Here is a 25135-nt window from a genome sequence, read left to right on the forward strand (position 1 = left end):
ACAAGATATTTTCTCTACAATAGGAAGTGGGGTGGGAAGGAAACCTTCCAAGCTTTTCTTCCCCACCCTCTGAACTGCAACTGATGCAGCACTTGGCTTTTAACAGCACTAGAACTTGTGCACTTCTGACAAGTTCTTGTTTATTCTCACTTCAGTTATGGGTTTGTATCTTTAGCTTCTGTCCCCAAAGTCACATTTGGCACCTGCTTGCAGCTTTCTACCATTTCTACCATAAAGCAAAGGACTTAAAGAAAACCCCAACACTCAAACCCACAGAAGAGTCATTGGAAAGTTATGAATACATCACCCACCTGATAAGATGGCACTGAGGGATATGGAACAATCACACCTTGAATTTGATTCCCAATGTTGTTGTGTTGGCCACTGACTAGATTTTGATTCTGAGACTGCTGAACTCCAACTAAACCCTGGTAGTTTTGCTGCTGGTTGGGCAAAATCTGGTAACCTGAAATTATACATTTAAATCTTACTTTGAAATAATGAACACATTTTAAGCATAGTTGCCTATTCAAAAATACACGTGTAGCATTTTCTAATGGCTTGTTTAATCTGGCAGCTTCACAACAGTTGAACTTATCATGCATATAAAAAGAAGCCAACATTAAAATTAATAGATGTACTCATTTGGATTCAGCATGAAATATTATCCATACTGTTTGCAATGCTGCTCCCACATGCGTGCACTATTCATTTACACTCTGGCTTACATGCATTAACACCTTGATTTGGCAGGTGAAAGCAGGAAGCACTTGAACAAAGCATGCTAGGCAGGATCAAACCCAGTTCATTGTCTGGTATTGTGAACAAGGCCATTCCAGGTACTTCCATTTGAAAATTCTACATATGCAAAATTCAGCTTGGACCTCAGGTGCCCCAGAGGTCAGAGCACCTTAACTGCAATTCAAAACTAAATCAGACTTCAGGAAAATTTGTGTAAGGCCTGTGTGCAAATACTTTCCAAGGAGGCAATTTCTTCTGCAATCTGTAATGCTAAAACCAACTGGGGACTGAGAAAAATCTTCCAAGTTCGAGCCATATTGGTACATAGAGGAAGACATTTTATATTCAAAGTTATCTTAGGGATACAGCACAAAGATTTTAATATTCAACCCTCTATAGTGTCTCTAAAACAATTTATTATTGCTTAAAATGGTATCCTTTCCTATCTTTCAAAAATTGCCTAAAAATTGCCCCACCCAGCCCCAAAACCCAAACCAGAACACCCCAAGCATGAATGCCAAACAGGAAATTTGTGCATTTATAAAGTCCAACCTAAACTCCCCCTTTCCTCTTTTTTTAAAAAGCATTTCACAGGTAACTGCTACCATGATCCAAACACATGCAGAACACAAGTTCTTTTTCTCTCATGTTCCATCATACAGGTGTGCACTACTTACCCCATCAGCAAAACCCCAACACAGTCAGTGTTTCTGAGACAAAGCCAGTTATCCCTCCAGAATAACAAAACTGGGCTTGTCAAGATGCACTGACGGCAAGAAGAGTCTGTGTTTGAGTTGGACACATTCACAGCCCACTGACCTTGACATTCCCCATGCTCCCTACCTTGGCAAGGAACTATAATAGAGCAAATTTAGCTGCAAAAACTCCCTTGGGTTTTCTTTAAACTGTGCTAAAAAAAAGGCTCAGTCTATTCTGAAAGTAATCCAGTTAACATAAAACACCTTTTTGTGAGCAGCACCCTCCGATGTTCATTGATTTCGTCCACACAGTACAATGAACATTGTGCACTAACAGCCTCAGCAGGCTCTCTATAGAAATTGCAACAATGAACACCAAAAGAAGACTGTTCATAATATCATATATTGCTTTGGAAAATTAAAGGGAAGAAGATTCAGTTTGTTAAAACCAAGACAGCTATTCATTAGAAACACACAACACTATAAATATTTTCAGAGGACTAGACAAAACTTCAGAACAATACATGCTTGAAGTAGGATTAGTAGTTAGAATTTTTAATAACTTAAGTTTGAACTGTGCACAAAATGCCCTTCATATCTATAATACACAAAATGCTTTAACTACTTTGTTATAAAGTGGTCTGTGGCCCCTAAAAAGCAGCAGAATGGGATATTGTGCTGTGACAGTGCACCTGCAGCCTGAACCCCTCATGTCCCAGAAATTGCAATGGACCCGTGAGTAGCTCTGCAGCCTTTTCTGGCACTTGCAGAGACAGATACAATCAATTCTGCAAGCAGAGGGAACTGGAACAATACAAATTGGCTGCCACGAAGGTTCCCCAGAGCGTTCCAAAGAATACTCTATTTTTAGCTGCAGTTTCACCTCTGCATAGAGTGGGCTGACAGAAATGCAGCACTCAGCACAAACCCCACACCTGCCACAGCAGATTGCCCCATTACACAGAAAGACTCTGAAACTGGAGGTAAAAATAGGAGCAGATTTCTTAATATTTACATAATTAAAAATAAATCACAGTTAAGAAAAGTTAACTCACAGAATACAGAAATACATTTTTTGAATAATGCATTAGGAGTGAGAAACAGTGTTTATTGAAGAACAGAAAAGCAAGTACAAGCACTTGGTTAATGAGCTGGGAGTTGATGAGCTTGGTTATGACTATTGCAGCTACAGCTACTGTTGCAACTGGAGTAGTTTTATCCCTGGTTTGTGAAGCAGAAGCCAGTTGAACTGCAGCTGATGTTCCTACAGGAACTGTAGTTCAGACTTGATTTTTAAACAACCTGGAGTTAGGTCTCATGGTAACTGGGCTCACATTAACATGGCAATTGGAAGTGCTTTTTTTCTTAAGGAGAGTTTTCTTCTCCCAACATCTTTTGGGCAACGAAAGTATTTGTATTAGAAGTGAACCCCCCAAAATATTTCACCTGAAACCCCTTTAAAAAGGAAGCCAGGAAGCAGCTGAAAAAGAGACCGGTTCACTGTGAGAAATGTAAACCTCTCAGACAGTGTTACGGCCCCGAATCCAACAGCTCATCAATAAAGTCAGGCCACTCCTCAGCATTAGACCAGAAGTGGCTGCAGTTGCCATGCTCTCAGAAGCTGTCATCTTTTATCTGAATTTGTGTTTGCAAAGTTATTTCATAGTTAGTAACCACTTCCTGAGATGAACAACCCCCAGGGCTTTTATGTAATGCAAGATTTGTAACTCTCGTTTTTGCCCAGCCACTTTGCTGTGCGAGCCAAGTAATGTGGTGACTTCGTCTGAAAACCACACATTGCTAATAAGCATCAACCACTTCAGATGTAGCTTTATGTCAAATTAATACAAATATCAATGATTTTAAATAAATTACAAGGGAGAGAATTTTCAAATGCACCATCTTATGAGGTATTTCCAGAACACATAACAAGACATGGAATAATCGGTTTCTAAAATGCTGATTCAAATTTGCCTATAAAGCATTAAATGAGAACCAGCAATGGCTGGAGAGCAATTTGGAGATTTTCAGTCAACACTAATTATGCAGTTTCTGGTAAGATCCTTCATTCTCCCATTGGTGCTGGTAAACACCAAGTAACCCAGCTCTGAATAAAATTATTGGCTGGACCATCCCCATGCTACCTAAACATGATCCCTTGATGTCAGAGTTCAGGTACAGGGCACGTGATCAAAGCAGGAGAGCAGCTGTCTGCACAGCTTGCTTATTTTATTTCTTCCATGACAGAGAGGGAGTTTATCTGCTGACACTTTTCACACACAGGCAGTGAAATTCAGTTAAAATATAAAGAGCTAAAAACATACAAGAAAGGAACTTACCTAATAGCAACCAGTTCATCCCTTTGCACCTTATCACCCCATGCTTTCCAATTCAGACTGGTTTGTTTGGGTACAAATGTACACTGAGCTCTCTGAGTTGGGGAGTTTGTGTGCTACTCACACAGGGTGTCCCCCACAGTGGGACGTAATCCCCCTTGAGTCTCAGACTTTTTGCTATTAAGTAGTCTAGGTATTAAAAATTCTGAGGAAGGAAAGCAGGTTGTGTAATACAGTTGGGTAACACATCTCTAACACCAGTGGATAACACAAGTTGCAAAACCAAGTAATTAATTTTCCTTTGAAAAAAAATCTTTATGAACTGAACCCTGAATAACTCCATCAAGTGTTGCTACTATTGGAGCACTTCCTAGAAGTGCAGAAGAGGAGTTATCCCTTTTACATGCTGCTTCACAGCTGACAAATAAATCCAGTTAATATTTGTAAAAGTCGATCTTCCATCCTCTTTCTGTAGAGCAACACATAGAGGGGGCAGGGGAAGGAATTAAAAAGACCCTCCTGAAGGAAACTCCAAGGATGTTATGTATTCAACTGAGAGCTGGTATAAAAGCCTGGTCTTTAAGGATCTCTGCCTCCAAACATCACTAGTTACTTCTGAAAGTTTTGACCATTAGTTAAGATATTACTGAGAAGTAAATTTGTTTCAGGAATACAAATCTTACTGAAGAAGTCATAACAGTATTTAGAAGTACAGATTGTGAGAATAATGGTAGCCTACAGTTAAAATCTGTAAGGAAAAAAAAAAGACAAGAAGAAAGGAAGGAGATGGAAATGAAGCTTGCTAACATTCATGGAAGGGTAAGTCAGTTGAAAAGTCTTTACTAAACAGGTAATCACATTATATATTCCATCCAAAACCCTGATACCTTTAATCATAGGACAGAAAGACAGAGTCAAACAGTATCACCAATATATTCTGCACAGCACCCTTTTCATGCCACAGCATCTAAGATTAGGATCTTTAGCTCAGAACTTTCAGTTAAGGTACATCTCTTTAATGCTACATCATTTAAAGGTACTAATTTATCTTACTTTGCAAGTTAATCAAGTTATTAGTTATTAAATTACAAATGTTTAAAATTATTAACTTTTACATTTAAAAAACCCTGTAATTAAAGTTACAGCATGAACCACTCAAAGGAATGGCTTGAATCCCAAGTTTCATGCACAAGTGCCAGAAATTTTTCTACCTTAGGTTAGTTACACTTTGTATTCTACATTTGTCCCTCTACTTTATTTGAAATTTTACAGCAAAGTAAGTTTAAAATGAAAAAGTGGGAGAAAAGCCACCCCAAGTGCTCTAAAGAAGTGCTGAAAGAGTTGAACAAACCTGTCTGCTGGCCAGGCTGGGGCAGGGCCTGGCTCTGCTGCGTGCTGTAGTGGACAGAAACAGGGCGGTACTGCTGGCTGGAGTGCGGGTACTGGCTGGGGGTGCAGTAACAGGGTGCCATCTGCAAAGCAACAATCACAGCGTCACCACCTGCATGCAGCTTTAGGGAAGGCAGGCATCTAAATGCAAAATCCATAAAAGAAAGAAGCAGAATTTATTAAAAAGGTGCAACAGATGTTAAATAATTCAGCGATTCAAAAATCCCTTATACTACATAAATTCCGTCTTTAACAGCCAATTTCTCTACTTTCCTTGTTGAACATTTACTTTCCTCAAGTAACCTCAAGTCATTCATTACAAAACACATACCCAGAAAAGACCCCAACCCCAGAACAAAAGCAGAGCTGCAGCTCCGCAGGCAGCCCCAGACAGCGTGAACAGGCCAGGAGCAGAAGAGCAGGGTCAGTTTTCCCCCAGCTTTCGGGAGGCCGTAGGGTACCTGTGGCACGGGCTGCTGCACGTATCCCTGCTGCGGGAGCACGGGCTGGCCCACGGCGTGCCCGGGGCCCGAGTACGCGGGGGCGGGCGGCGCTGCGGGCGGCGCTGCGGGCGCGGCCGTGAGGATGAAGCCCGGCTGCTGCGGGGGCTGCAGCACCACGCCGGGCTGGAACAGCGCCGGGCCGGCGTCGGCGCCTTCGGCCGGGGGCTGCCGCGCCAGGCTCAGGTGGCTGAACTGCGATCCCAGGTTGTCTTGCTGCAGGCGTGGGGAAAACGGGAAAAGCTACGTTTGCAAATGCACGTTCAAGGAAAAAGAAACAAAATAGCCAAACACTTCAGTAAGTTTCGGACAGCACGTCTCACATTACTGGGCAGTAGCAACAACAGCAGCCAGAGAACAACAGCAAAGATGGAACAGTAGCAAATTATCTTCAGGGCTGACAGCAGGAGAGAACATCCATGTTCAGACTTCACTCTTTTCACTGCAAATATTTTGCCTTTTGGATTACATCTGCCTCTACTTATTGTGAGAATTCATTTGTCAAAAAGAAAGTTCAGAATTTGTGTCACTAGCACTGGACTCCAAAACTTGAGTGAAAACATCTAACCCCAGTTAAAATAGCAGGATGCATTAGGATTGCTGAAGTAAATGTTTACTTTTAAGAGTTTAAGATAATGAGGTACTAATCCTGAGTTAAAAGGTACATTCCTCGAATGTAATTATTATCCTACATGCAGAGATTAATTATCTTTTAGTCTGAAATCAAGTAACAACATCGAGAAATGAGTTCCAGCGGCTACCCTCTATCTGTGTTTCATTAACATCTGAAAGGACGCCACTGAAGGCACTCTGCACTGCAGGGGTCCTGTGGAACCTGAAACTTGTTACAGTAACCCCAAGCTCCTTTTCTTAGCAAGCAATTCAGCATCAAATTAGCAACATCCTGAAAATTAGAAGCGATCACTAACTAGTATTGCGTGTTTTTGCTAAACAGGAAGATTTGGTTCATACTTTGGACTCTCCAAACATGCAGGTACATTAAAACTATTTCAAGACCACTTGGTCTTAGGAATTAATCAAGAGAAAGTAAGTGCAACCTCCATCTTTTACTGATTAGCTACATTCACATTTTATGATGTTATGATTTTTTTAGTTTGCAGGCGAAAGATATTATTAATTACTGTCGGAAATATGAATTTGCACCTAAAACTTAATTTAGTATACCTTTCGTATGTATTTAGTACATCTTAAAAAGCCTTATTTTCATTAGGTAGTAATCTGACTTTGGTATTTCATTCCTTAATGGTGCCCATTAAATGCAACTATAATGCTGTTCTACATTGCACTTTACATTCTGCTTTTCCAAATCCTGACTTTGAAGAAGAGATACTGCATATCTAGCTCTAAATAAGTCTGAAGGATAAACCCAAGCCACACCACACTGATTTCTGTTACATTACCAGTGTAAGTAAAATCTGACCTCGTCACTTTGTCCTGCAGTGACAGGTATGGTACAAGCAGGATTCAGCCCTGGAACATGGTATTCCCAATAAAAGGAGAAAGCATTCTCCTGGTGCCAACTACAGAGGTGTTATACTTGGAATACAATCCAAGACCATCAATCCTTTTCATTATGTTACATAAGTTACCATCAGCAGGAATAAATTTTTGAAATTGCCAGGGCACTTAGTATTGAAACCAATTTCCTGAATGTGAAATGCTTTGAAATTACTACAAACAGGAAGGAGTTTCATTTTCTGCTTTAGCACCCGTTCAAACTCACTATTAACTTCAGAAGCAACATCCCTTTTGAATTCAGCTTAAACTGTATTTATTATAAGACATTTCTGATTAATTTTGAAAATTAGCTGCTGTACAACACTGTGATGAGTTAACCTTGGCTGGCTCCTAAGTGCCCCCCAAGTCACTCCATCCTTCGTCTCATCCTGAGCAACATGGGGGGAGAAAATATGATGAAAGGCTTATGGGTCAAGAAAAAGACAGGAAAATCATTCATCAGTGACCACCACAGGAAGATTAATTTATTTATGCTAATTAACAGCAGAGTAGGATAGTAAGAAGTAAAAACAAAACTAAAACCAGCTTCCCTCAACACCACTGCTTCTTCCCAGACTCAGCTTCACTCCCAAATCTTCTACCTCCTCCTCCAAGTATCACAAGGGATGGAGAATGGGGCTTGTGATTGGCTCTCAGTCATCTATCTACTGCTTCTTCCTCCTCACTCTTCTGCTCCAGCATGGGGTCCCACCCACGGGATACCATCCTTCACAGACCTCTTCAATGTGGGTTCTTCCCAAAGCCTGAAGTCCTTCAGGAATGAAGTGCTCTAGTGTAGGTCATACCAGAAAATCTGATCCTGAAGGCTCCAGCTTCCTTCAGAGCACCTGTGGGATGCTCCAAGGGCTGCAGGGTGGATATCTACTCCACCAGAGTCCTTCATGGGCTTCAAGGGGAGAATCTGCTTCACAAGAGTCTCCTCCCCAGGCAGCAGGCTCTGCTCCAGCACCTGGAGCACCTCCTTGCTTTTCTCCCTCTGGCCTCAATATCTGTGGAGTTGTTTTTCCCTCACACCCTTTTCCAAGCACACTCAGAGGTGCCACCAGCGTGAATGACTGACTCAGCTTGGGCTGTGCAGGGTCAGCCCTGGAGCTGCCTGACACGGGCTCTGTCCAACATGGGGCAGCTCCCAGAAGCCATCCCTGCAGCTCCCTGTCCAAAACCTTGCCACATAAACTCAACTCAAACATGCACTCAGTAGAGTATCAGAGCAGACTTGACCTGTTCACATCTCCCTAGTTCAATCTAACCTAGTTCAGATTCTCCCTTGGATAACAACTCTCCTTTACTAAGTTTCAGTTTCACCTTGTGTGGCTTTTCTTCTTTTTTCCTGGTCTTTGATAGACTAAGATATTTTATTTCCAGGTTCTACTTATTAAACAATGGATACTAGAGAAGTGGGAGTGTTGAAAGTTCTACCAAAGAAGTTACAAAAAGGTAACCAGAAAAAAAATCAGAGCAGCTGATCCCTCAGAATGTATTAAGGTTCAGCAGAAGAGTGAGCAGACAAGGAAACAATAAGAAGCAATGGAAAGAGGTTAATCCAGAGACATAAAAAGGTACTGACTGGCTAATGAAACAGCACTGAAAAACTTTCTTTACAAAGGGAAAGAGAAATAATGTATCTCAAAATATAGATATATATAGATATAGCCTTAATTGCAGATATTCCTGCTGAACATGAAATGTTCCCATCTTGGGCTCTCGGGTGCTGTGACACTGAGAGCCAGTCACTACCCCGGTACCACACAGCACTCAAAGAGCCAAGCAAAGGCCAGCAGCCAGCAGAGAGGAGGCTGTGCAAGGAGCAGAGAAGAGAAGGTGAAATACCACAGAGTATTGCTGTGCAGAGGAGGCTGGCAGGAGCGGGGGTGGGTACGACACTGCAGAGTACTGGACAGGCTGGGAGGAAGGCTGCAGAGCCCGCAGAGGCTGCAGAAATAACAGGGTTATGAACAAGGTTAACACCAGAGTAAGAGAAGTGAAAACAAATCTTTTGTAACAGAGAAAAGCAATTGTGCTCCAGAAGAGCAACTCACTCCAATCTCAGAAACAGAATGGATACTTCTTTTTTTCTTAAGCCTAAGACTGCATAGAATGAAAACAAAAGTAACTCTGAATATCTCTGTCTCCCAAAAGACATCCATTGCTTTATTTGTTATACACTATATTAGCTATGTCAGCAAATTGCTTCTATTTAACATTTACTGTTTCCTTCAGAGAGACTAAAAACTCCACATGCATTTTAAACACAAGTTCTTTCAAAGCATCTAAAGGCAGAATGAATTTACTACCAACCATGGATTCAAACATACTACTTTCATTTATTCAACAGTACTAAAATATTTTCTCTAGATAGTTATCATTGCTCATAATATTTCAGGCAGGTTTAATTCCAGCATCCGTTGAGAAGGTAATCAGAGAATTAGTACAGAAGTTGTGAAGAAAATAGCAAATATTACATACACACTTCTGTGAACTAGAAAGAGTACAAATGTGACTGTTTTCAAAACAGACCAGCTCTACTGTGGCATACCCAGCTATCTGAACAGGTTTAAACAGGGAAAACAAACAAACAAAGGTAAAAGGTTTAGAGGAAGTTCTATAAATAACTTTTCGATAAAATTTAAGAACCATCTGAAAATACCACAGGAGACTACAGCCAGTACCTTGGTGCCTGAAATAGCTGCTGTGGAGAGGGAGAACCCTCCCTTCTCCTGCCCATGCATTTTGCTTTTCTTCTTCTAGGACTGGGGCAGTCTTTAATCTGGCCTATTTTACTAAACTCTTGTACAGGACAAGGATAAAATACATTCTGTACTCCTGTGTGTGGTTTTGTGAGCAGAATATGCTGAAGTGTTACTCATGAGATGTTCATGCTGTACCAGTCCTGAGCTACTCCTACTGTGCCACGACTCCTGCTTGTGCTGTACAGCCCAGGAATTTATCTGGCTGAGAAACAACCCTAAGACAAGAAGCCCAAGGTTCCAGTTGGATTAATTCTTCCCAGCTGCCAACTATATTGCTTTTAATGCCTGGGTGACTCCACAGTGCAATTAGGGATGAAGGCAGAATCTCTTGGTCTTGGTTACAGAACACTTTCATACTAAAATTCCTCTGTATTTTTAAGAAGAGGCTGCCTACCATGCTCAGGTGTGAGCAGAGCTGATAGTTGTGAGGACTGGGAGGGAAAAAGCCCAGTTACCCTTACTGGTGTGACTGTTCTTCACATCCAGTGCAGAACAAACAACCCCCGCCCCGTTCCCAGCGCTGCGCCCGAGCCCCGCTGTCCCTGAGCACGTGTTTGACAAGTGCACCTGTGAGAGGACGGGGTTTGCTCCGGGCTGGTGCTGGCTGGGGCTGGGCAGGGCTGGCTGAGGTGCAGCTCCAGGCACTTGGGTCCTAACAGGCTGCTGAGGCAGGGGAGGGTTGTACACAACCGGAGTGCCATCGGGATTGAGGAACGGCTGACCTGCCCAGGGAAAGACAACAAACACAGCCAGCTGCACCATCTCAGCTGGCACAAAACAGACAAGCATACTTACAGCAGGCAAAATGAAAAAATGAATACAACAATAACATCGAAAAATAAGGGAAGGCATACTGGTTTATATGACAGATCCATGCCAAATGCCCACAACTAACAGCAATGACTACATGCAGCTAAAACCCAAAACTTTGAAGCTAAACAAAGATACCCCAGTCTTTATGTAGTGAACACTCATAAAAATTTCTTAAATGCTACTCATCTTGAAACTTGATTTTTAACCAAGTAGATTGAATATGACAGGAGCAATAAAGGAAAACTCTAGTAAAATACTGTTTTAAGGATATTTTAAAAGTTTACTTCCTTTTATCAATTTGAAAACCGGTCAGAACACAGGAGAGCTTAAAGGCAAATATTTTTTGAAAACTATATAAAGCAATAGCTGCCCTGGTATTTCCACGACTGCTAATGAGATTACTGATAAAGGACTCTCTTCCCCTATTCTTAGATTAATTGGCTTTTAGCTTTCAAAATAAATAACACAGGATTATTCTATTTAATCACTTGCAAGCTCAATATTACAGCAATGGGCCAATGAAAAAGAATTGAAAAATAAACTGCATAAAAGTAAATTATAAAAAGCCCCAGTGATTTCTTTTTGTGCCTGGGTTGGACAAAAAACAAATCAAAGGAACAACAGCCTGGCTGGCAAGGACCTGTGCCTACCTGCTTAGTGACACGTGTTCTACACTGGCTTATTCTGATGCTTAAAGGGCCCAACACTGATGTAAATTTTTCTCTCCTCTGATTTAAAGATGTGCTTATCCTTTCTAGAAAGATTTAAACTGAGTCTAAAGCCTTTGCACCCTGTAAAAGCAGATTAATGCTCCTCCAGACTCCTTGGTGCCATCATACTTAAATGTAACTGCCCAACATAAAGAGTGGAACAGTTACTGAGGAAAGGACTGAGGAATTCATGGCAGAGGGAGCATGAACAGACTTGCTAAAATAAGCTACAGCAGCTGGACTGCAGCTCAGCAGGTGATACTCAACTGAGCTTGGGAGATTTCTCTTCAACGCTCAAGAATTGGAAATGTTCACATCAACAGGGACTCAGATTTTCTTATTTCCTCCTACTACTTCCTGCTAATCACCAGAGCTTCACTTATTTCTTGTAGTGGCTGGGTAAGAGCGGTCTCTTCCTAATTACCAAGGCACAGACTCCTCTGCCAGAAACTCAGGAACCAGCCTCTGCTTTGGCTGGCATTGGAACAGTGAAGCCAGAGGAACAATTACAGAATACAATGATTTGAGTACATTGGAAATAGAAGTTTATCTGCACCTAAATGTTCCTTGTTTTCAAAGTGTTCTTTGTCTTCTACTAGAATCTCATTAGACATTAACATAATTACCAAAGACTACTAATGAACTTAGCTCTAAGATGACAGATACATTCTCCTCCAAATCCAATGGCTATCTATGAAAATTAAGTCCTACAGCAACTCATTTGTAACCAAATTTTTAGCAATTGATTCATATTAAGGAAAAAGAGGAATTTATCTATTTCAATGTTATACCTTCTAGTTAAAGAAATTGTTTACAACATGGTCATTTTAACAATCCCAATGAGGAACATTTTGCTTTAAACACCATGTGCAGTTATATTCAAACATAATCAAGTCCATCTACAGAATGATGGTAAATATATTCTGAAGTATTTTCTTTTCTACAACAAAAACAAATTACACTAAAATTAAAATATATAATTTCCTAAAATGATCTTTTACATGAAAGGTAAATTTAAAATTTTAGAATTTCCTAATTTTTAAGTAAAAGTTTGCCCAGAGAATGCTAACTCATTATTTAATCCAGACAAGTTATTACAGATCTCTTTGCATCTACATTATGAAGCAACAATTTTCTACTACTTAAAATACCAGTATTGGCCAATTATACCAACACTGATTTAATCCTGTTTTTAAGTAACAAGGATAAGTTTAGAAATAGTATTTCATCCTGTGCTTCTTTCTTTCACTTGTATTAACTCAGTCTTGAGCATAGAGACATGAATATGTTGCATCAAAAAAAAATTAAGGATAAGTTCTTTCAAGTCAATAAAATCCTTTCTCAGGCTCTCTTTCCTCACTGAAACTGTGTTATAGAAGCACAGGGAAGGACATTTTCCTCTCCTGAAAAAAGCTGAAACAATTAAATTATTCTGTGTTCTGGATAGCAAATCATATGATTTTCATATTTTGTGCAAGTCACTCATTAAAATTTTACATATAAGTTAAAACTCTTCTAGAAAAAATCATAGGAGTTTACTCATTCCTTTGATCCTCCAGTCATGCTTCCTTGTTAAATTAAGTGCATTGAATGAACACAACCACATTAAAAAAATAAAGAGAAAAATAAAGGACAAAGGACAATACTGACATGAAGTCTTATGCAAACACTCGTGCATTTTTTTCCAAGTTCCCCAGTGTAACAGAGACACCCCCAAGCATGTACCAACCTGTCTGAGGGTTGACCAGCACACTGCCAGGCGGGATGCCCGCTGCTTCCAAGGGAAGCAGAAAGAAGCTACTGCTAGCAGCAGGTGCCACTTGCCCACTCATGCCACCATCAAAGGAAAGAGAGTTACTAGAGCTGACAGTTGGATACACGGCAGGCGTGCCAGGGGAGGGCTGGCTTAGAGCTGGCACTGGAAGAGGCTGCTGGCTGTGAGAGAGAGAACCCGTGGAGGACCCTACACTACTAGAAGACTCTGAACCTAGGAAAGGAGTAATGAGAAATTGGTTTTACCTGGAGACAGTAACATCAAGCTCACTTTAAAATATACACTTGTAAGTGCTCACCCTCAAAGCTCAGCATTAAGCACATTATTCAACAGCAGCCTTGTCAATGGACTCCCCCTCCATCTCCCCTGGAACACCTTTACAAGGCTCCTTCTGTGAACCAAGGGTCAATTCAGCACTGCTTTGCACTGCAAAGTAAGGTTTTCATATCCAGCTTGGGTTTCTGGTCAGAAAATGCAGAATTTATGGAAGTGATTGGTCATTACTGCAACATAGTGGAGTGGACGCACTGAGGCAGTGAACTCCCAGCCGCAGCTCCTGCAGCTGTGCAGGGAATGCAGCTGCAGGGCCCCGCTGTCCCTGTGGATTTGCCGGCTAAAGCCTCATGCCCTGCACACTGTCTGCATGCAAGCAAGGACCAGCTCCTTTCCACTGCTGGGGATCAGATCTTCTCTGACTCACCTGCTGGACAATTTGCACTGCACTAAACCCCTCAACACTGTTAGTTTCCTCCTCTGACAATCTGCAGGCTGAAATCAAGAATACAGCTATGAAAAGTGAAATGAGGGTAAGACTGTAGCTTTAGCCTGGCTTTATGCAACAATTCAAATTTCAAAGGAAGATGAAAGAGCCAATTGAAATCACTACTCATTTTACAGATATGAATTACTATAAACATTGCAAGGCAGTGGAGAACCAGACCCTGAGCTTCCTGAAAGCCAAGGCATGCAGCTAAAAGAAATATTCCAGAAGTCCAGTATGGAGAGGTCTGTGGAACTGCTGTTCCCAGATCACCTGACACCTGGAGCTTTAAGTATACAATTTAGCAGACTTTGTAAGAAGTGTATGGTACTTGCAGTACTTGGAAACAGAATACAGTTGTTTGTAAATTAATTACAAACTCCCCATTAACAGCCTCTACACAATCTAGAAGAAAAAGAAAGACTCAAAAAGCACTCAAGAGGGAATGTATGTACTACTTGAAGTTACTTTGCAATCCCTTATAAAAGTTGCTAATTGTAATCCTTGTGTTTACGTGGAGAGCATAGCTCGAAGCATTGGCCTTTTTTATTGCTGAATTAAGTGAAATCAAAGCTATTAATTGTAAACTGGGTGAGACAGCACATCCCAGCTCTGTAAAACCATCATTGCCTGAGCAGAGTTACTTGGATTCATTTCCAAGTGTGTTCACTTCTAGATTATGCAGAGAATGAGGCTGAAGCCGTTATAACCAGAGCCAATCACATTCCTGAACAACGTGAACAAACCCAAGCCCAGCATGTGCCAATCACCACAACCTGGAACTGCATGAAGCAGCAATCATCAAGGTGGGCATTCCCAGCCTGGAATGTCCAAATTCTCAGAATGCCAAAATAAAGACTCCAGCAAAAATTTTAAGAATCCATTTATGTCCTTGAAATTTAGCCAACAAAGATGTCTAAGAATGTATTTTATTGCCAGGTTGCAGTTTCTTTTCAAGCTGTGCCAAATAACATCGCTACACTGCTAAATGGAATAACTTCATATGATAGCACAATTTTACAGCAGAAGTACCTTGGACTGTTTTGGGTCTTTTTTTATACAAGTATACAATGGACAAACAGAATTTGTTACTGTTTCACTGCATTAATATATAGCAGTGTGGCCATATACCTAAAAGGTAGTAGTGGTTTAAGGAAAAGCAAAAAATTGAAATAGAGCCTCTTTAGAAACCAGTTTTATAAATAACATCAAAGCCAATATTAATAAGGTAAGCAATTATATTCTGCTTTTTTATAGTTCTGTTTCAAATTCTGAAGCAGCCACCAATAACACACCCATGTATTACAAGCCTGAAAATTCTCCAGAGATTAGCAACTGGAACAAATTATGTTGGCATTTGAAATACAAATATTTACTAAATTTAATTTTTGACCCACAGAAGATTAATTCCCATATTTTCTGAGATTTTGTTTTCACATTAGAAGTTAACCCCCTTTGAAACCCTGACTCTTATAAGTTTTTTCCCCCAACATTTTTGAATTTTAAAATTAAACAGTAAACTTCATTCCACTGATTTAATTTCTTAGCAGTCTAAAAATTAAGTAAGCATTTGAGCCACATTCATTTTCATTTAACAAAAGAAAGAGAACACAAAAATAACTACCAATTCATAGGCTTTAATGCTGTTTTATCTGAGCTAGTAGGATAGCAGTGCAGAGTTTCCTAAGATGGTGCAATGCAGTTTTGCCCCACTGGAAACGGAGACCTGAACCCCAAATATTTTATACTAAAATATTTCTGGTAAAAAACGTTTTGAAATCCTTTGCACGAGATGAAAGGCATTGAACTTCAAGCCATCTACAACACGCTTGGAAATTCTGCTTCCAAAGCCAGAAGTGTTCACCACATTTGTCACACTGCGGCTCTAGGGCTGGCTCTGTGGATGTCCCGTGTGTGCAGCCCCCGTATCCCGAGGGAAAGGGATGCAGGGAGCCTCCCCTGGTGTTCCAGCCATGCCCACCCGGCTCAGCCCCCAGAGCCTGCCCCGAGGCTGCTGTACCTGTCTTGGACAGCCTGCCCGTGCTCTTGCTGCTGCCAGAGCTGTCCCCGCGGCTCAGCACCGAGATGCCGCTGAAGCTGCTGGCCTTGGTGACCGCGGGCTTCAGGTTGCGCAGGGAGCTGTCGGAGTCGGTGCTGCTCCAGGGCCGCGGCTCCGTCTCCGTGCTGCTCTGGTGGCTGTTGGCCGATCTCCCCGATGCCTCCTTATTGATTCTGCAAGTTACAAACTCAACTGTTAGCACAAGCAGCTAAAGAAGGGAAAAGGGAAAAAAAAAGTTTGCAAAAGAAGGGAAAAGGAAAAAAAAAAGGGAAAACAAAAAAACAAGAAAGAAAAGGAAAACGCATGCAGAATACTTTGGGTTTTGTTTTTTTAAAAGAAAGCATCAAGTACCTAAGTATCTGTCGTCTTTGTTGGGTACTATTAGTTTCTTCCTCCTGGATTCTGTTGACATTTTAATAAGACAGCTTAATATTTATTAAGAAAATAGGAACACAAAACAGAATTAAACAGCAAATTTTCTTACCTTTTATCAGTGAAATAATTCTCTTGGGAACACAGGGACTGGGGGCAAAGAAGTGCAGAAATTAATATGAATGGCATCCAGAATCCCTACTACAAAACACACAGCAAACTGGAGTCTTCTGCGTTACACACAGACTTCTACAGCACCCCCTTCATTTTAAGCTGCCTGAAAAACTTTACCTGTGGTGGATAATTTCCATGAGGGAACAAGACAATATAAAAAGGCCCATGTGCAGGAAATCAAAGTCAGCATGAGGATAGTTACAATGCTGCTCATTTGGTTTCTATCAGACTTTTTCTGAAGTTACAGTTCTTCCCTTGGGCCTTTGGTGCCTTCTGTCACTTGCAGCTGGTGTGTGATTCCCAGGGCTGCCACAGCACCTGAGCTGCCTTGTCTTTTGCTGGGAAGGGTGGAGGGGGAGAGGCCACTGCTGCTGCAGTAACTGCTCAGTGCCCTGGGTACCAGTCTGGGTAAGCTACAGAGCACATGGAACAGAACCTAAAAGGCTGCTCCTGACTCCAATTATTGTGTCCTTGACTGTGACTCCCAACATCTGGCCAAAACTTCTAAGGGTGTAATACATAGTAAATTAAGATGCAAAAGGAAGATGTAATTTTGTTTCCAAAAGTTTATTCTTCTTGTTTGTAACTAAGGTGAACAAAAAAAAAGAGCTCATTACTCTCTTCAGAATCTGGTTTTGGATGTGCAAGAGTTATACGTAAATGTCAGAAGTGGATTATTAAAAGTAACACATTTTTAAAGACAAATTTGTTCTGTTTTACTCAATATAATCACTACTTGCAATTGAGTTGTAGCCTGTAATGTTGTCCTGCAGAGTATCTCCAGTCAGGAGATCAGACTGCGAGATTCCTGACAGGAATTTCAAATATGGGACCTCAAATCATTTTACTGTTACCACTCATGATGTGGTTGCTATAGATACAAGCAAGAAAATATTTTGTTTTGTAATTTGCTTGGGGTTTTTTCTTCTTTTAATTATTGTTCTGAGCAACTGACATGATTGCAGTACCAAAACTCTAACTGAAATTGCAGTGAGGGGTGAAACAATGCAAAGGGGGGAATGCATTGCACCAGGTAACGCTAGAAAACACTCCTCAGTAATTCTTGAGTTGTTTGAGTTTCATACAGCAGCGATCAGAGAAAACAGATTTCTCAGTAACTGCAATATCATTTAAAACTCACTCAGGCCACACTCTTATCTGCTCAGTGTCATTCAGAAACAGTTATAATTCTTGAGTTGTTTGAGTTTCACACAGCAGCGATCAGAGAAAACAGAAGATTTCTCAGTAACTGCAATATCATTTAAAACTCACTCAGGCCACACTCTTATCTGCTCAGTGTCATTCAGAAACAGTTTCCTGGAAAGCCACCCATGCATGTAGGTGTGTGAAGGGTGCACAGAAAACAGTGCCAGACTGGTTTTGATACGTACATCTTGTGCAAATATCCTCTCTCTAGCTCTCTGATATTCTTCTTCACGTTCTTCTATAGATTTACTTCTTCTGTTATCTTTTAATCGTATTCTCATCTAAATTAAGTGGTACAGTATTATTTTACAAAGGAAAACAGTAGGAATGCACAGTCAAACACAGCAAGTGGAAGGAATAAGCCACGTGTGCTTTACCTGGTTGTCATCTTTGTCTAAACTTGAGTTATCTCTCTTAAGGATGTACCGCTTCTGGAAGTCATCGCTCTTCTCATCCTTTATATGTTCACAAAACTTTTGGTCAGGTCTGAGAAAAGTTGTTACAAAGAAAACATTTATGGTTTTGTAAACATACTGTACACACAGTGGAACAAACTGAAATATATTTGGGTGTAATTTAAAATATACTTAATATTCTAACTGAGAGAATAGATTTTGGCTGGGCAATGGAAAAGATACGGTGCACCCCTGACAAGTCCTGTCCTGAGGCATAACAAACCTGCTTTTAAAAACCTCCTCCTTATTTCAAAGCTTTTGCTGCAACTCCCAGTTAAGGTGGGAAGCAAACCACATGCCCTTGGGGAATCAGAAGTGCTTTTGAATCCCAGCTGGTGCCATGCAATGGATATTGGGCATGCATGGAAGGGAAGACAGGTGTTTGCCGCTAAAGCCGCAATACCTCAGAGTTCATTTCAAGGGAAAACAGAAGAAAGAAGGTGGAGGAGAAAGCACTGAAACTTAGAAACTTCTAAAACAAAATTAAGTAGAAATGAGTAAGAGAAGAACAGTATAATGCAGGCAAGCAAGAGCTTCACACAGTCATAGAGAGAGAGTGAGGCAACAGATTATAAATATTGCTTTGGTATGTTGTCTATTTTGTGAAAGAAAAAGTGGTATTTTGCAAATCCTTGTTATTAAAGAGATATATCAAGTACCTGAATAATAAAATGACTGCTATCATAAGAGAAGAGCTCAGACAATCAGGAAATATTTGTCTAATAGAGGACAGAATATATGTATGCTCTTCTCTATTTGTGTTACTTATCATTACCTAGAACTTCTGGATGGAGTGAGGGGAGCTTTTTCTACGAAACAGCCAGCCCTGCCTATTGGGTACTGGCTGCCCAAACATAATTAGCAGGCATTTCAGAGAACCTTTAGACTGTCTTACCTCTTTCTTTTAAAGGTCTCTGAATTTACTGCCCTGCCATCACCAACTCCCACTCCACTGAGACGTGCCAGTGTGCACTGGGTGGTTGATGTCAGTAACATCCCTGCTCGGCGAGGGAGCCGCGAACCTGCCTATGAGGAAAAGGTAAGTTTGGCTTTATTCCACATGGAGCAGATCTCCAAGGTTTTCTTTCTAAATTCTTATTTTGTATCCAAAGTGATTTAAAATAAGAATATTGAAAACATCAAGAATCTTTATGTCTGCAGGTTAGATGAAATGCCTGCTAATTAGTAACTACACCTACAGGGGCTTCCAGAGGCCACAAGCTATTTAAATATGTTCTTTTAAAAACATAAAAATGAAATAATCTTTCTTAGTTCTTATTCCACAGTTGAAGTGGTAGACTGAAGCTTCAGTCTAGTGATGCTGGTAGATGCAAAGGCAACAGATTTGAAATTTTTGGCTTTCTGGGTCAATTTAGATATAGATTGTACAGCCAAAGCAAAAACACATACATAAATAATACAAGTATTCAACATATATTTAGACTCTTTATATATTTCTAAAACTTCTAAAGACAAACTGTTTACTTAAGTGAGATTTCAGTGTGGCATATCATTTCAGTCCTACTGACTCTAAAATAGGGTGGATAATTAGATTTTTTTTCTCCCAAAGCTATAAAGAGTGTACCTAGAGACTGAGATCAGGATATGCAGGCACTGTAAACTCCTGTTTTCATATTCAACACCAACAAAAAACGGTGTCAGGCAAATGCTCTAAGTTAAAACTGGAAACTAGGTGGCATAAACATGTCAACACATTAGACTTTGTCTTTTTGAGAGAGAATGAGGAGACAGAGCAAGTGCAGAGAATGGAGAGAACAGCTGGGTCCCTTGAATGAAAACCTGAATTCCGCACAGATTTCAGAATTGCTGTGGCCCCAATGCTATCTTCTCTGCAATAGGGATTTTCCTGGGGGTTTCTCCAAGAACTCCCCAGCCCTCAGAGTAAAGCAGCACACCATGGCTTGTTAACCTGGTTGACATTTCCACTGATGTCTGTCTTCCCTGCTATGTTTATTTGTAAGGCCATGAGAGATCTGTAAGCAACATTATTTCAACAGAAGAACTTCAACAGCTGAATTTTCCCAGTAGAATTTTACAATACAAAAGCCACAGTTGTGCAAGTCCCCTCCCTTCACCAAATCAGAAATGACCCCGTTCTTAGATAAGAGCTGGCTCTGCTATCCAAAAGAAACAAAGAATGTACTTTGTACACTTTACTGGTGTAAACCTTTAAACAAATAAACAGTTGCTACAAATTCGTATTTCACAGAAACAAAATTAGTAATGCATCTTTGCCAGAAAAGCAACAAAATTTCTTAACTCAGAGATAACATCCTTCTTTTCCCAAAAGAATTCAAACATGAAACACATCACATCATTACACAACAAGAACATGAACAGCTCTCAACTACCTCTCCTTGATGCCTGCTCCCAGTGAGGAGACAGACCTCACCTGCTACAGCATCACTGCCTCACACATCCCAGGCGTTAGAGCTACATCAAAAGGGTTTTTCAAGGTTCTTGACACTTACATTCTTGTATTGCTAGTTTTATTTACTATGACTGACTTCCCACTCTGGTCCACGTTGTGCTCTAATCCAAAGTAAGCAGCTACCCTGTGCAACAGCATTCTATGGTAAGATGTCATTGGGGGAAACTTTTTTCTTGGTACTCTGGAAGAAAGGAATAGTAGCTTTATTAAATAAACAGGAACACTCTTGAATTCTTTTTTCCTATGAGAGTACAGTACTTACTCATTATTACCAATGAAATCTAAAATTTCCTGTTCTAATTTCAGCAGCATCATTCTGTCCCTGAAAATAAAAACACAGCAACTCACATATGAGACACTCCAATAACTGCAGTTGTATTCATCTTAAGAATACACAGATCAGAGCTGTGATCAAGGGATGATGGCAGACTGGAAATAGGACCAGCAGGTGTCAAATGCAGAATTTTTAGGACAAGGTTTTCTTTTTTTGCTATTTTCTATTGAACCATGCTGTTTTGCTCTCAGATTCAGAGTACATAGATCCACCAAAAAGTCCCTGCCCAGGAGGCTCAGTAGGAAGTGCAGTTATGGAGAAGACAGGCTCCAGGAGGAAAAGCAGGGCTGAGGTTGTTCCTTGTTGGTTGGTGTGGGCAGGGAGTGTGCAGAGGCCTCAGCTGGTCCTTGGATTGTGAAGCACATCAGGGGATCAGTGACAAAGTGGTGGGGCATATCACCAACAACCAAGGGCTTAAAGCTGGCATATGTGGCAATGTGCTGACATATTAGAAATACAAAAAAGCTAAAACTCGAGGTGGTAGGAAGGAACACTCTTCCTGAAACTGCTTGGAGCAGTTCTAATAAGGTATTAAGATGCGACGAAATCCAATGATGCACAGTTCATAATCTGTGCACCTCAAGTAACCAAGCTTCCCAGTCATTGTGCATGGAAACACATGGAGCTCTTCACTTACAATTCCTTGTTTCCACTGGGATGCTTCATGGCTTCAAAAAGGAACCACCTACTAAGTCTCACAGAAGTCTGTGCTTTCTAATTTTACTCTACAGGACTATGGCTTTGGCCGTATGATGGCTTATGCCACATTTATTCTGAATAAAATGGAATCCAAATAAATTATCACATTGGAAGTCCTACCTATAATATGAATGAATAGCAAATAGCAGTGAAACAGCTTTTGTGGCAGAGCACTATTGCACCAAGTTAATTTCTTGCCTCGCACTACAGCCACAAAGCCAGCACAAAACTCCAGTGAGGGAAAAAAACAAACAAGACAGGGACAGACTGCAAACCTCAGAGCAACAGAACCAGGTCAGCTCTGTTGCCAGCAAATGATGGACTCGGATTAGGTCAGAGTTGTTTTCTCACGTGCAGAGTGAAATTCTCTAACTACAGTTATATGGTACAGCTTTTAAAAATGCCTTTATCTATAAATTCAGTGCAAGACAGATTAGGGTCAGAGAAGGCAGTTTGGTCTCTAACAAGCAGGTGCCAAGACAGTACAAGGTTTAGAGACAATGTACTGAAGCCCATTCAGGGAGAGAATTGCACATAGACTGAACACTTTATTTGCATATTAAGCATTAAAAGCATTTAAACCACTTCAGTGTCCTGAACCTCTGCTCAAAAAGAAAACCAATTACAGTAATGTTTTAGACAGTCTGTGCAACAGAATCTCCTCCTGAATAACTGACATGGATGATTAGACATTTAAGAGGGGGAAAAATAAAACCACAAACAAAAAAACAGGTAGTGTGTTGCCTCAGGCAACAAGAAGAAAGAAAAACATAAAGAAAGTTGACATTATTGATTCTTACCTGGGATTGTTTTTTAATGTATTTACTAAAAATTCATGAAGATCTATACCAGTGGAATCTGTATACTCCTGGCTGGAATCTAAGGGTGAGGGGGAAGAGAGCAAATTACACTCTGAAGAAGCTGTTTTCCAATTATTGCTAAACATACTATATATGGATCAATACTATATAACCATTAAGTACATTATTGCCAAAATTAAATGCTTCCAGTTTTCAGGAAAAAGGCCTACAAGTCAAAAACAAAACAGAAAATCCACCACCACCCACTATCCCCTAATTCAAGGGTAATGCAGAAGCAGAAGTTTCAATAACACCACTATTATTAACAACTGGCTCTATGTTGTGAAGCAGGTAATCACCTTGAGAGACCTGATTTCCACCAACCTGCCACATTTTCTAACTATCCCACACTGCAGTGTGTGTACACGTCTGTGGAGCAGCAGCAGCCCATCTACTCAACTACTGGATGTTGCCCAAAGAAATTTTGTAATGCAACAGTTTAACCTTCACAAGGTGCTGCTTTGCATTACTAAAAATCCTCGTTCTGTTGGGCTTTGTTTGCACAACATCATGTTTAGATGTTTCCAAAAGTAGTCTCAACCTTCCCCCTCCATTGTGGTTTCAGTGAAGGAAAGTATTCAGTTACATACTATCCCCTAAAATCTGTCCCTGAAAGGAATGATTTAACCCCAAATACTCCCTTACATGAGCACCTTTGGGTCCCAGGTACTAGGATTCAAACCAACAGGTGTTGGAACAGTATGTTTGGAACTAGATGCCTTCCAAGAACTACTTATGTCTTAACCTAGTCTCAACTTAGTTAGGCACAACTCAAACTTATGTCCAGGTCCCAGCTCTTCCAGCTGCCCAGAGAGTTTAAGTGAAACCAACCAAGTCTGAACATTTATGGTTTGTAATTACTTTTGATTCTGAAGAGAAGGCAAAAAAAAAGAGACTATCCCTGGTAAAAACGTCAAAATTCACTAATTATTTACTTCAATTTTTCTAATTTGCAAGTGAGCAATGATTTAGTTGTAATTACTAGAACTGATGCTAAAATTCCATAATTTTCTATTTTGGCATATCCTATATTGGGAAGTAATCAACCTTCAGAGGAGAGAGTGGCTGAATTCAGAACAGGCATTTTGTTACTTTGCTCTCAACTCCCCCATCATTACCAGTTGGGTATTTGGGGGTGGTGTTTAAGGCATCATTTCAAAGACTGAGATTTATAAATGCAGGTTAAGTTCTCCATCCCACTGCTTTTTGTTTCACAAATACCTGGCTGCCAGGTGGGACAAGCTGCATTGAAATTCCAAGAGGAATGCCTTATGGAATTGTGGGACATGAGATGGACAAGTGCCACCTGTCTGAAAAAGAATTCCAGCTCTAAAGGTATTTCCTATACTCTGTCTGATCTAAGATATTTAGGTAAACCTTCTGGATATTTAAAGGAAGAGCTGTAAAATGATTTGCCAACTTAAATGCATAAAGTCTACCTGCAGGAGGCATCAGGTGGCATGGACATAAACTTTATGTTTTATAAAAGATAGTTTATGTCATTGATTTCACAGCTCTTTCAGATTAAAACCCATAGATTTTCAGTACACAGACTGTAACTTAATCCAGAAGGCAGGAATATTTAAGTGAAAACATAATACTTGTCCTTTTTATTTATGTAGTTCTACCCTTACTCCAAAACTTTACTGAAAAAATTCTAGATACTATCAGAATTAAAATAAACAAAGGAGAACTCTGATGCCTGTTGAATGAGGATCTGAAAAAGTACAAAAGGAGCTCTGCCATTCTCACTTGAGTTTCACCAGTCCTGTTATAACAAAGCCCAGGAACAAGACAGGAGCTTCCACTGACTCGTAAAGTCAGCTTAAAGAACACTTGGACACAGCTGAGACAACACAGCTGGTTTTTTATGTTGCTCTGCACAGTCAGACATGACAGAAAGGAAAAGCTTTTGCTGGAGTGTTTGATGAAGTCTCTAAAGCTCTCTTTCCTTGGGGACCAATTCCTCCTCTAGCTCAAAGGTGTCTGATCTATTTGCTTCATTTGCAAATCAAATTTTAAAAAATAATGCAATGTTTATGCAATGAAGACCTGGAAGCAGAACTGTATTTTCATATGTTCTTTATCTATACAGTATATTGAATAACACAAGGAGAAAAAGCAAACCTCTTGATAACATTTTTCTGGACAGTTTATCACTGGATTTTTCCTTTTCTGATTCATCTTTTGCAGGTTTTTCTTCTTTTTCAAAAGACTGTGACAACTGAATCTGAATTTTCTCCTGTCAAAAAGTAAAAATCAGTCACCACACAAATTATTTCAAATAACACCTGCAGGAGAATGTTCTGTACTATATTACCTGCAAAATAATGAAGCAACAACAAAAAAAAATTTTATATATTCTGATTCCACATGTGCTCCATGTTACCACACAATGAAATAATTTATCAGTAAATCAGAGTGTACAGAGAAGGCATAGAAAGGATCACAGATATTTTAGAATTTACACACACTTCCAGGCCCTGAATGCTACTGCAAAGTGAATTCAAAGTA

General features: G+C 40.3%; 1 protein-coding gene across 14 annotated transcripts in view; it reads right to left on the reverse strand.

Moving 5' to 3' along the window:
• Positions 1-25135, reverse strand: part of R3HDM1 (R3H domain containing 1) — a 79171-nt gene that overhangs the window by 11430 nt on the left and 42606 nt on the right. For 7 of the 14 annotated variants that reach the window (XM_041473072.1, XM_041473076.1, XM_041473079.1 and 4 more), the window contains 15 exons: positions 24749-24863; positions 22562-22640; positions 20991-21050; positions 20769-20909; positions 18199-18307; positions 18007-18102; positions 16554-16591; positions 16421-16471; positions 16031-16242; positions 13206-13463; positions 10521-10675; positions 9034-9135; positions 5626-5880; positions 5127-5247; positions 312-466 (listed from right to left, as the gene is read on the reverse strand). In XM_041473072.1, the coding sequence (XP_041329006.1) occupies positions 312-466; positions 5127-5247; positions 5626-5880; positions 9034-9135; positions 10521-10675; positions 13206-13463; positions 16031-16242; positions 16421-16471; positions 16554-16591; positions 18007-18102; positions 18199-18307; positions 20769-20909; positions 20991-21050; positions 22562-22640; positions 24749-24863 (1947 nt within the window). Of the gene's footprint in view, positions 1-311; positions 467-5126; positions 5248-5625; positions 5881-9033; positions 9136-10520; positions 10676-13205; positions 13464-16030; positions 16243-16420; positions 16472-16553; positions 16592-18006; positions 18103-18198; positions 18308-19171; positions 19303-20768; positions 20910-20990; positions 21051-22561; positions 22641-24748; positions 24864-25135 lie in introns of those variants that run through there. The other 7 variants (XM_041473082.1, XM_041473077.1, XM_041473075.1 and 4 more) reach the window with 6 other exon arrangements.

The sequence above is a fragment of the Pyrgilauda ruficollis genome, unplaced genomic scaffold (assembly GCF_017590135.1).
Source record: "Pyrgilauda ruficollis isolate IOZ18807 unplaced genomic scaffold, ASM1759013v1 scaffold3, whole genome shotgun sequence".
Lineage (NCBI taxonomy): Eukaryota > Metazoa > Chordata > Aves > Passeriformes > Passeridae > Pyrgilauda > Pyrgilauda ruficollis.